Genomic DNA, 13,042 nt, shown 5'->3' with positions numbered 1-13,042 from the left:
TTAGAAAATTGATGTTTTAAAACAATTTTAAGGACATTGGGGACAGTTTTGGTGGTATGTGCCTATAATCCCAGCGACTTGGAAAGCTGAGGCAAGAGGATAGCGAGTTCAAAGTCAGCCTCAGCAACTTAGAGAGGCCTGGGTAACTTAGTGAGACCTTGTCTCAAAATAAAAATGCATAAAATGGGCTGGGGAATTTTAGCCCTCCTGGTTTAATCCCTGCTATAAATAAATAAATAAATAAATAAATAAATAAATAAATAAACAAACAAATAAATAAAACGTGTTTAGAGCAGCATGATGGAAAGTATAAATCTTAACATTCAGGGAACAAGGATCAATTCTGTACCAATGCATGGAGGAAAGATGAAATTTGCTGCTGAATTAGAAGGCTGGTATTTGAATTTGATATAGCTTATAGGTAGAAAAAAAAATTAGGCTAGGAAGTTCTACTCTACAAAAATTGGTGTTAATTATTTATGTTGTTTTTTCATTGCTTTGAAGACATATAAAGGATTTTATATCAGGAGGCACAATAGCAGGCTAATTGATCCAATACAAGTGCATTTCATAATCAATTCTGGTTCCTCATTTGAATGAGAAAACTTCAAAATGTGATAGGTTCAAACACCAGTTTGCATCCAGTATCCAGTTTCACCACATACTCTCCTTCTCTGTAGAGCTTCCCATCTTTTGAAGGAATCACAATGGGCTGTAAGGAGGTTACAGTTTCACCTGCAATGAAATAGAAAATGTCATTACCAGTGCTGAAATCCCTGAAGCTGTGATGTGGAAGCTGATAGGGACATAGGAAGCAATTTTAAAAAATCTACATAAGCTCCTAAACCTTTGGGATTTTAACTAATTTATTTTCATTTTTGATTTAATGTTTTACACTCTGAGTCATTTCTATTTGAAAGAGTTGTCTGTATCAATTCACAGTCATTTTAGATTTTTAAATAAACTTTGTGCTGTCATATTTCACCTGTAGTGGTTGCTCGTATCCAAAAATTGTATGATAATTAAGTCAGAATAAAATTTCCTGATAGGAAAGAGTTGATTTCAGTACAAAGCCAAGCCTGTTGCAACAAAGTTTGCTTCACACAAATTAACATAGTTTATGAAATTAAACCTTTTTGCCTTATAAATATATATAGGCAATGCTAGATACTCTAAGAATAGTTTTAATCTTCTTTGTGATTGTCATGAGCTTTTTAAATTTTGTTTTGTTTTTTTTTGGGGGGGGGGCGGGGGTGGAAATTGATTATCCAACAAAACATTTTGGTGGTTAAACAAACCAAACCAAAAACAAAACCAAAAAAATTTCCCTTGGCTTCTGAGGGAAGCCTTTCTCTTTTATATAAGTTCTCTGAAGCAACCACCTATTTAGTCATGTCTCATTATTCAAAGAGTTAAAATAGCAAAAGTTAAAATAGGAAAACATGGCAGGTTTTTTTTTCTTTTTAATAAAAAGCTAATGATAATACATTCAGTAAATGAATAGCTAGTTATGTCTTATAGCTCTGTAGAGCATTTTCCTCCCATGACCTAACTATCCCCACATATATACACACACGTGTGTGTGTGTGTGTGTGTACTTTTTATTCTTTTTTTTTTTTTTTTTTTTGGTGGTGGTGGGGGGAGGCACCAGGGATTTAACCCAGGGTTGCTAAACCACTGAGCCAAATCCCTACCCCTTTTGATTTTGTCTTTTGAGACAGGGCCTTGCTAAGTTGCTGAGGCTAGCTTTGAACTTGTGATCCTCTTGTCTCAGCCTTCCGAGCCACTGGGATTATAGGTGTTTGACACCACGCCTGGCTTGGACTACTATATTTAACTCAGTAATCAGAACATTCACTGTGTCTTCAGAAATATCACTCTATAAATGTTGGCATGATTGTTTTTATGAATTCTTAGGCTACATCACTAGCTATAATATCTCATAAAATGACCACTCTCCTTTGCTTAAGCAGAAAGTTAATAATATGTGTTGTTCAAAACTGTTCTTGGCTCTTTTTGACTTAATGGGTTGACTCTTTTGTGCTTTCCCAGATTTTGATTGTGGGTTGTTTCAGGATAAGTAAGGATATCTGATTATTAGAAGTGACTTGGAGTTTTTAGACCAGTGTTTTGAGCATTTAGTAAAGTAAGTGCTAAAATACTTTGTTGTTATTTTTATTTTATATACAAATATCTCTTGGGCTTCTTAAAATATTTGCTACTGCTCATTCACTTGTATTTGGAAAAGCCCTGTCATAGCTGTGAATTTGTCTTAAAAAAGCCAAATCTTTTATCCCGTTGAAAACAACCCATTTCTGTTGCTTGTTGTTTCGTACTCATAAAATTTTCTTTTCTTTCTCTTATAGTCAGCAATCAGCAGAGGACCTCGCAAGGGTACCTGCCAATTCCACTAGCAATATCTTGAACAGACTATTGGTCAGTTATGATCCTAGGATAAGACCAAATTTCAAAGGTTTGTTGCCTGCCTGCCTGCCTCTAAAAAGAAACTCTTCATTCTTTATAAGTTTAAAAATACATTTTTGTGATATACAAAACAATATGATTTCAAATTGACATATAACTGTACTATAATATGCTTTTAAGTTCAGAGCAATTTAATGCTGACATAGTCAATGATAAGCAATTTTAAGAGTTTAATATGGTTCTTAGTTTAAGAAAATAAAAAATGATGTACCGTGAAGAGGCTAATTCATATAATGGATTTTTTAAGTAATAATGGATTTTCTAAGATTTTCTGTGTATTCTTAACTTTAGTGGTTAAAAATTTTTAAGTTGCATACAGCTCTGGATTTCATTTACAGACACAAAAGTTATAATCTGTAGAACAATCATTTACCCATTTAGAGAAAAAAGAGCAGTTCTGATATTTACGTAAGTTCTCTTTTACTTTTGTTAGTGTTTCACATTGATTAAAAAAAATCTCTTTTTGCTGAAAAAATGGCCATATGGTTTTTAAAACATGTTAACTTTATGAATAAAAGTGACTACATGTTCTACAACAGAGATTATTTTTATTCCAACAGAATATTATCATTTATTACACATTTCAAGAACAAAAACTCTACTTCAATAAGTAAAAGTCATGAGTAGATTGTATATTTGTATACTCACCCCAACATTTTTCTTTAATCCTCTTGATGAATTAGGGAAAACTATGTGGAAAAAAATTTCCTCTGGAAAACTATAATTCTTATTGTTGGTTAAGGACAGGTATTAATGTAGATCAGATTAACATTATAAGGCTTGATATTTTTTTCTCCTTTGCAGAAAAATGGTCTGCAGCTGCTTCTAGTCAAGTGAAGTTATACAACTATGTTGTAAAAACAGGGGGGTTTGTTCATTACCAGAACCTATTCAGTTACTTTCAACAACCGCCATGGTCTGGGTTGTCACATGTCCACCATATATTGATTCCCCACCTGGTTTTCATCAGGCAGTGGTTATGTGGCTAAAAGGCTAAATTCACATTTTCTCTTTGATAGCCCAAACAGCAGTCACAATGATTTGAAAAAAAAGAGAAAGAGTTGCAACATTATACCTTAGTTCTCACTCCATGAACTTTCAAATTATTTTCAAACAGGTCAGTCAGAAATCTTTATAATGGTTCTGTTACACATCTTGTTAACTTTGCATTTTCATGAATTAAAAATTAAACTATAGTCATTACAAGTAAAAGTTATTGAATAGTATTATGCCATTTGATTTAAAAATCTGGAATAATTAGAAAAATAAAAAATGAACTATTTTAAAAATGATTTTTAAAAGAATAATTTGCATTTTCATAGAGCTAAATGCAGTAGGCCAATTGAAGCATTTTTTAAAAGTTAAATATATTTTCTAGAGTTTTGCAAATTAGGAGAAATATTTCTGAATATCAAACATTATAAAACACAACTCATTTTTATTTGTATTATGATCCCTACTTAGAAAAATATTTTAATATAGTTGTGAACATATTATAGTAAGACCATAGATTTTGCATCTCAGTGTGGATGAAAAAATACCATATCAGGAAGATTCTGATCAAGTTTTTTTTTTTTATAAATACTAAATATATTCTTAATTTTTATTCATAGGCATTCCTGTTGATGTGGTAGTGAACATTTTTATTAACAGTTTTGGATCCATTCAAGAAACAACAATGGTAAGATGACAGTTTAATATCTTTGTCAAAATTTTAGAGTAAGTACAATTTTTTAGAGTAAGTACAATTAATTTTAGTGTAATTACAATTATAACTGAAAAATAAGGAGTCACTGTAAGGAAAATATGTGTTCTTAGTATAAATATCTGAATTCCCACATTTTGTTAAGCTAATGACTATAAACTTCTGCAATTCAAATTTAACCTTAGTGTTGCACTGAAACTTAAAGTTTTGCAAAAATTCATGTATTCTCCCTGAAAAGCTATGACTTGCTGTCATTTGGGAAAAGGATTTATGTAATAAAAACTCTTGAGCAACAGTTTTTTTTTCTTTCTAATATGTTTATATGTGTGAGCCTCCAAAAATGCTTTACATATTCACAGTTTTTTCTTACAGTTTCCAGAGGAGAAACTTTGTTTACTCTGAGATGCTAATTTAGTGATGTGTGGAGCAGGGAACTGTGAGAAGCAAAGAGGAAAATTTATTTTCATAAAATAGGTACCAGAACTCTCTGAAAAGATAGAGAACCAAGGCAAAAAGGCAATGGAAAGACAGATGAAGGGTGAGAAATGGTGACTAGGCTACCTCCTCTCGGAGAAAATAGAGAAGAAAGATTTGGGAGACTGCCCTTTGCCCATGATGATTTATATTTTAGGGACAAAGACCTCTATGTTTCCTGAATGTTGTATAATATAATTACCTCTAAGTTCTTAAAAGATATTCTAAGTATTGTTATTTTTTGTATATATTCCTTTAATTCCCTAATGGATGATAAACCTCTTAAAGTTAAAAGTAATATATTCTACTTTTGATTTTCCATAAAATATAGAAGATGCTAGACTATAGGTAATGAATACATATATAATTTCTTATATTAGCTAATATTGAATGAATAAATGAATGAATAATTTCTATTCTTAGCTTTTTTAAGTAAAAGGATTGCCATTCAAGGTTTTAGAACATTAGATCTATTCCCTTTTTGACATAACGATGTGCAGGTATGATACTTGAGGTGAGAGAAGGAAGACCCAAGGGTTTTTTTGTTTGATCGTTTGAGATAATTAGATTTTATACATTAAGTAGTCATACCAGTTTGGATAGTAAGGCTAATAAAAAATGGTTAGAGTACAGTATAATCTTTCCAGGAGTATTGTGAACTAGAGAAAGAGAAAGAATGATTTAAAATATTTACTTCTTTATTCCTAGTAGAAGCATAGTGATTATATGTTGTATTTAACTTATGATACTCATCAGTATATCTAATTGTGATATGAATGTTATTTTTAATTTTTATTTTGTAGGAGCACATATATAAGTCCCCAAAGAATTGCTATTCTTGGATAGTATGGAGATACATTTAGAGAATTATTTAAAAGAAGATTTTGGGATCAAATCCAAAGTTCACCTCCAGTGACTTTTTTGTTCATTTCAACGATATAGATCTACATTATTGATCACTAGAAGACTTCTCTGAAATAAGATATAACTGCCATATATCATTGAGGAGACTAACATAGCACTTGTTAATTGAAAACGTGCTTTGTCTGTATAAACACATTTCTATGTGAGAGTAAGAGATAACATTTCCTAAAGGCATAGTTTTAAGTGCATCAGTACATCTGTTTGATTTCCATGCTCCTCTCTGAACCCTGTACATCTTGCATGCCACCACTTACACCAACCTCAAACACCACTATAGAGATGTTGTGTCTTCTTGGGAATATCCCCACTGTTTACCTTGGTTGCCTCTGGAATCATATCTGAGGTGCAACTAATGCCAGGATCATTTTTCTTGTTTAAATTTATTCACATGAGTCAGAGCCCCACATGTGTCATTAATGTATTTATTCTTTTATAAATATGGAATACCTTCTAAGTATGAGGGACCTAAACTTCTCTAGGTCCCATGAGCAATTATGTGACTGTACTGAGTTGAATACACCTGGAAAAACAGATATTAGAAAAGGAAGAACTTTTTACAGTTTGAGGATTGTAATAAATATTTCATCATTTCTAATAATCTTATTCTCCTGTACAGACCCAATATAGTAGCTTGTGGGAAAAAAGAAATATTCCTGGGTTCAGATTCTCACCATGGAAGCTTTGCCCATATTATTTAGTCCCATTTCCAGTGAGCTCTTATCCTCTAATCAGATCCTATTATGGCTATTTTCCTCATTTTGACCTATTTTTAATCCATCTCTTTCATCTCTAATTATTTTTACTTAAATATGATACTTTATATACTGTATATATTTTTTGTATATATTACTTTAATTCCCTAATGGACTATAAACCTCTTAAAGTTAAAAGTAATATATTCTACTTTTCATTTTCCATAAAATATAGAAGATGGTAGACTATAGGTAATGAACACATAAATAATTTCTTATATTAGCTAATATTGAATGAATAAATGAATGAATAATTTCTATTCTTGGCTTTTTTAAGTAAAAGGATTTGCAGAACAAATTTAAACACTAGATTAATTTTGAGCATTACTATAGAGTATTAATTTTGGAAATTTTGGAGGGAGACCTTTCTCCAGAGGAGTTAAATTATTTATTTACTCTTTCTTTTGATCAGATAATCTGGATGAAAATTGGTCTATTCTACACCTCATGTTGGTGGACACAGCCTAAATGTTAGAATTAGAACTATAGTCATCAAATAGACTTAAATATTTTGCTGTATCCTAATTATTATATTTTTGCTTTCAGTAATGTTTACTTCATATACCTCTATAAAATTTCATAGACTTATCTTGTGAGGATGTCAGATTTTATAGGTTTAATCCGTAGATTTATTCAGCCTTGTTGCTTAATAGTTAGGAAAGGCACAAATTGCAGGTATATAAATAGCATTAAAATGTCTTCTAAGGTAATAATGATCTAGACAAAACTTGTTCTTCATGACTTGTTACACTGATCAGAATCAACAGTGAAGACTCAAGAGAGCAGCTCAAAAACACATTCATTCATGGGTAGAAATTATCATGAGAGGATGCCTTTAAAAGCAAACAAATAAGTACAAAATAAGTACAAAAACAAAAATGTAAAAAAAAATGTTCCTCAAAAAGAGGGATTAGATTTGTCTAAGAACAGAATATTCATTCATGGAAAAATAATGGTGGACAGTATGTGAGTTTCTATCAGATAGAACTGTGCTTGGGTCTGTTGGATATCTGCTGTGTTACACCTTAAACAAAGGGGAAACACTACAAATTTAAAGCAATAGTATTTTGCCTGGCACTGTAACTATTCAGTAATAGTGACCCTATGGATTTGCAACTGTTACAATATTTCCCAAGAGAATCTAACCTTAAAGAAAGTGCTGAAGAAAATAAACCAAACTATTTATGGGTTTAACAGTAGTCTCATTGTATACTTGTGGCTCTATTTCTTAATAGCCTCCTAGAACTCTTCCTTAAAAGGATCATCTGAAATAAAGAAAATCCTAACATTTTGGAAATTTCAATATTTTCACAACATTTTCCTCTCCAGTCAGACTTTGTTACCTCAACAAGCAGTTGCTTATATGCTTATTCCAGAAAGCACAATGCAGAACACAGAGCCTGGGGGTAGATAGAACATTTAATTGCTACTAGTCAGGCAGCAGACAGACATGGAACAATTTACAAAGGGAGAGGTGCAACTCCTTTCTCCAGTGTTTAAAATTGATTATCAAACAACAAAGCACTCAAGGTAATCAGCATTGACATTGTGGTCAAGAAATCTTAGCCAATTACATTTGGAAAAATTCCTTCCCACTTACTTATTTTTGTTTTGAAAGCCAAATAATATTGGCTAAACTAAAAGTAATCTCACACAATTCACAAATTGTACTTGTGTAGTGGAGGAAACACTACATCCATATTCATATTATTTATGTGCTTTCATATCTCTGTGGTTATAAGCTCCTTTAGCCTGATTTTTTTTTTGGCAGGGGTACTGGGGATTGAATCCAGGGGCACTTAATCACTGAGTCACATCCTGACCCCCAGCCCTTTTGATTTTTGATTTTGACACATGGTCTCACTAAATTGCTTAGGGTCTTGCTAAGTTGCTGCAGTTGACTTTGAACTTGTAATCCTCCTGCCTCAGCCCCCTGAGCCTCTGGGATTACAGGTGTGTGCTATCACGCCATCCTTCAGCCTGTTTTATGGTCTCATTCTGTAGCTTTATAGTTCCTATTTCTTATATCTGTATGTTCATTCACATTCTACTATATACATTTTTTGTAAGGTATCAGTATTAATACTATAAGTGACATTTACTGACATTAATAGTAGGGTCACCCAAATTATCACATAAGTGTTACATCACAACTCAAAGTTACTAGAACAGTAACTTCTAATTTTATCAGCTTTTGTGGTGCTATCTGTGACAAATGAAGTAGGTGCATTCAAGACTGTGAGAAGAATGATTTGTTAGACTCTTGGTGGCATCTGCTCTATGCTTACAATATTTGTTGATTTTTCTGTTCATTTCCTACACTGACTTGAGCCAGTGGGATTTTCATAAATGAAAATATGAACTATTGCACTCATGGGGAAAAATTGGGCATTATGGTTTATTGTAATAATCTATACACAGGCACTTTGTCTCATCAGAAATACATAAGAGCTCTTTCATAGAAATAAAAGGCTGTTTATGCAATCCATTTTCTTTCTTTAGTTTAGGCATGCTTTGTAATTATATTGAATTATTATTGCACTACAATTCATGATCCTGCCAGTCTTTCTGTGCCTTTTCGCTGCATGACTTTTTGTTTGTTTTAATAATAGACTTCAACTCATTTTGGGCAACACAGCTGTGCTTGTCAAGAAAAAAAATCATATTTGAGATCAGTTTAAAGAGCTCATTTCAACTTCTTTGCAATTGCTCATCTTTGTTGTTGCAAAACAGTGTTTCTTTGTGTATATATATTTAAAATCTTTTCCTTAAAACATGTCTTAGTTTACTATTCTTTATATTTTGTTCCTTTTGCTATGAATTTTTAGCATGGTTTCATTTACTATAGAATATTAGACATATTTTCCCAGTTTTTAAAACATTTCTTCTAGTAAATTTTATTATACATCTCAGATATAAAATCATAAAACTTAAAATGACTTTATATTCATTTTATTCATATTATTAATCTTCAGGAATTATATCCTATGGTAGGCTGAATAATGGTCCTGCAAAAATGTCCATGTCCTAATCACCAGAACTTATGGCTATGGCGTTTGTCATAGTCAAAGAGACATGGCAGATGTGATTCAATTAATAACAGGGGAAATTATTCTGGTTCATCCAAGTGGGCCCACTTGTAATCACAGAGGCCCTAATAAGAAAGACACAAGGAGATCCAAGGCAGTAACAGTTGCTGTGATGAAGGAATCATAAAGGTGGAATGGTGTGAGGAGGGGACCACAGGTCAAAGGATTCAAGTAGAATTCTCTTGAAGATGAAAAGAGCCAGGAAATATATTCTTTACTTAAAGCCTATGCAAGAACCAGATCTGTGCAAAGATACCTTAAATTTAACCCAAGGAAATGGATTTTGGTCTTCTGAACTACAGAATATAAGATAATAAATTTGTAGTGTTTTAATTCACTAAGGTTTTGGTAATTTTGTTACAGCAGCAGTCAGAAACTAATATATATGCTGAGAGCAATATTTAATAATTTTTTATCCCAAATTCTCCTGTATAGGTGTCCTATTATATATAACCTTCTTCCTAGTCCTGCAGCAGGGTTTTGTGATCGTATCTAACTGTTTCCATACATAGAAATGTCAGACTAATCAGTTTTTCTTTAGTGATTACTAAGCCCTCTCCTTAAAGTTAATTCTCTAAGAAATTAAGAAAGAATAGATGTTTTGAGTAGTTAAAAATACTGCATTCCTATCTCTTTATCAAAGTTTTATTTTTTGGTATATCTGAAATTGAAAAATAACATAATTTTTATGGGTACTTTTATCTGTATCTTTTTTCTCCTACTTCTATTATCCAGGAGCATTGATAACTAAACTTCCTAAGTTAGAGTATTGTGTTAGTTAATGAGGAAGGATGAGAAATGCACATTGCATTTTTTCTTTTGAGTAATTATTTTATTAACTGTTTACAATAGTTGTTATCAATAGATAGGTGAAAATGAAATTAATAGTTTGAAGATGATAAACTTCTAACCTGTTAAAATGTCACAAAAGTCTTTTCTTCATTCAAATATTGTTACATGAATGCTGAGCACTTTCTGCACACTCAGTCCTATCAGGTCACTACTTACTATGGTCTCTTTGTGTCCCTCCAAATTTCATATCTTGAAATCCAATCTTTCATGCAATAGTATTATCAGGAGCCATGTGAACGGGATTAGTGCCCTCAATTCAGAAGCTAGAGGGAACTTGTTTGCACTTTTCACCATGTGAGGATACATACAGAAAGTGCCATCTATGAACAGTAGCTTTCACTAGACGTTGACTTTGGACTTCTCAGCCTTTAGAACTGTGAGAAATAATTTCACTTATAAATGACCCAGTCTAAAGTATTTTGTTATCATAGCAGGAATACAACTAACACCTCCACACAGGGTGTTTACAGTCTAGTGTGGCATATTGGCACTACCTGAGACATTCTTAACAAAAATGAGTTATAAGCGTAGGTATATAAAAATGTGAATATTTGTAAGGTGATATTAAGTCATATTTAACTGAAAACTTTAAAAGTGGTATTTTGAGTAAAATCGCTAAAATATCACTTAAGAGATTTTACTGGCATTTTTGTTAACTTCTAATTCTTATGTAAAACTTCGAACCTCACTAAAGTCTAAATTTTAAATCTTTTCAAATCAGGCTTGTAATAGCTCAGTTGACAGAACTCTAATTATAATGCTGCCAGATGCTGTGAGATGCTCATCACTTTTATTTTCTTAAATGCTAATTTTTTATCATAAAGTAGAGAAAATGAGTTGATGATTTTGTATTGTAAGAGTTAGATAAAAATGACATCCAGCAGAGCTAGCCTAACTGCATTACAAAATATAGACAAAAAGTTATTAGTAGTCAAATGCCATTAATGTAACCTAACCAGTTTTACTGTCTTGTTATGAAATGTATTATTGCCTTGAAGAAAGAATTTAATTTGGTTGTTAATTGATACTGAAAAATTTGGAGAACATCCATTTTCCAGATAATGACTAATAGTGTGCCATTTGGAATGAACGATGAATAGTATTTGTCACCAAGCACTTTAAAAACAATTAAGTAATTTCCCACTGATAAAAAGCAGTCTGTTTCTGATGGGGAATTTGTTCATTGAAAAATAAATAACAGAGATATAATTATTGTGATTGAATAATTGAAAATGAAAATAAATGTTTCAAAGATAGTTATCTTAATATAAAGCATTTACAATGCCAATAAGTAGCAATTATTTGGAAATTCTCATTAAACATTAACCAAAGCATACTAATGAGCTTTTTCCTTTTAATGAATGTTGAACCCAAAATATTAATTTAAGTTATGAAATTTTATCACAGTCTTAGAAGATCTGTAAACTTACTGTAACTTGTATTGAAACATGATGGTCTGTAGCTACAAAAGTAATAGAAAAGTATCTTTGTAGTTCTTTCAAAATAAAACAGTATCCAACTTTTGTTTGGAAGATCTGTTGGATACTGAAGAAAAAGTTGGCTACGATCTACATTCGGTGGGGTCGGGCTCCAAATTCCTCAATAGGACACCCATAGCACAAAAGTTAATAACTAGAATCAACAAATGGGACTTACCCAAACTAAAAAGTTTTTTCTCAGCAAAAGAAACAATAAGAGAGGTAAATAGGGAGCCTACATCCTGGGAACAAATCTTTACTCCTCACACTTCAGATAGAGCCCTAATATCCAGAGTATACAAAGAACTCAAAAAATTAGACAATAAGAGAACAAACAACCCAATCAACAAATGGGCCAAGGACCTGAACAGACACTTCTCAGAGGAGGACATACAGTCAATCAACAAGTACATGAAAAAATGCTCACCATCTCTAGCTGTCAGAGAAATGCAAATCAAAACCACCCTAAGATACCATCTCACTCCAGTAAGATTGGCAGCCATTATGAAGTCAAACAACAACAAGTGCTGGCGAGGATGTGGGGAAAAGGGTACACTTGTACATTGCTGGTGGGACTGCAGATTGGTGCAGCCAATTTGGAAAGCAGTATGGAGATTTCTTGGAAAACTGGGAATGGAGCCACCATTTGACCCAGCTATTCCCCTTCTTGGTCTATTCCCTAAAGACCTAAAAAGAGCATGCTACAGCGACACTGCTACATCGATGTTCATAGCAGCACAATTCACAATAGCAAGACTGTGGAACCAACCTAGATGCCCTTCAATAGACGAATGGATTAAAAAAAATGTGGCATTTATACACAATGGAGTATTACTCTGCATTAAAAAATGACAAAATCATAGAATTTGCAGGGAAATGGATGGCATTAGAGCAGATTATGCTAAGTGAAGCTAGCCAATCCCTAACAAACAAATGCCAAATGTCTTCTTTGATATAAGGAGAGTAACTAAGATCAGAGTAGGGACGAAGAGCATGAGAAGAAGATTAACATTAAGCAGGGATGAGAGGTGGGAGGGAAAGGGAGAGAGAAGGGAAAATGCATGGAAATGGAAGGAGACCCTCAGGGTTATACAGTGGAGGGGGTAGAGAGAGAGGAGGGGAGGGGAGGGGAGAGGTGGGGAGGGGGGAGGGGGGAGGATGGGAAAGGCAGCGGAGCACAACAGACACTAGTATGGCAATATGTAAATCAATGGATGTGTAACTGATGTGATTCTGCAATCTGTGTATGGGGTGAAGGTGGGAGTTCATAACCCACTTGAATCA

General features: G+C 32.8%; 1 protein-coding gene across 1 annotated transcript in view; it reads left to right on the top strand.

Annotated features, from left to right (window-relative positions):
- The window catches only part of Glrb (glycine receptor beta), a 90,983-nt gene that overhangs the window by 40,014 nt on the left and 37,927 nt on the right, over window positions 1–13,042 (top strand). The window contains exons 3-4 of the mRNA XM_058583887.1: window positions 2,367–2,473; window positions 4,098–4,165. Of these exons, the coding sequence (XP_058439870.1) occupies window positions 2,367–2,473; window positions 4,098–4,165 (175 nt within the window). The remainder of the gene's footprint in view (window positions 1–2,366; window positions 2,474–4,097; window positions 4,166–13,042) is intronic.

Source organism: Marmota monax, unplaced genomic scaffold (assembly GCF_021218885.2).
Source record: "Marmota monax isolate L192 unplaced genomic scaffold, Marmota_monax_Labrador192_F-V1.1 WCK01_AAM20220418_F8-fsc00002, whole genome shotgun sequence".
NCBI lineage: Eukaryota > Metazoa > Chordata > Mammalia > Rodentia > Sciuridae > Marmota > Marmota monax.
Note: the sequence above shows the minus strand (reverse complement) of the source record. Positions and strands in the feature narration are given on the sequence as shown.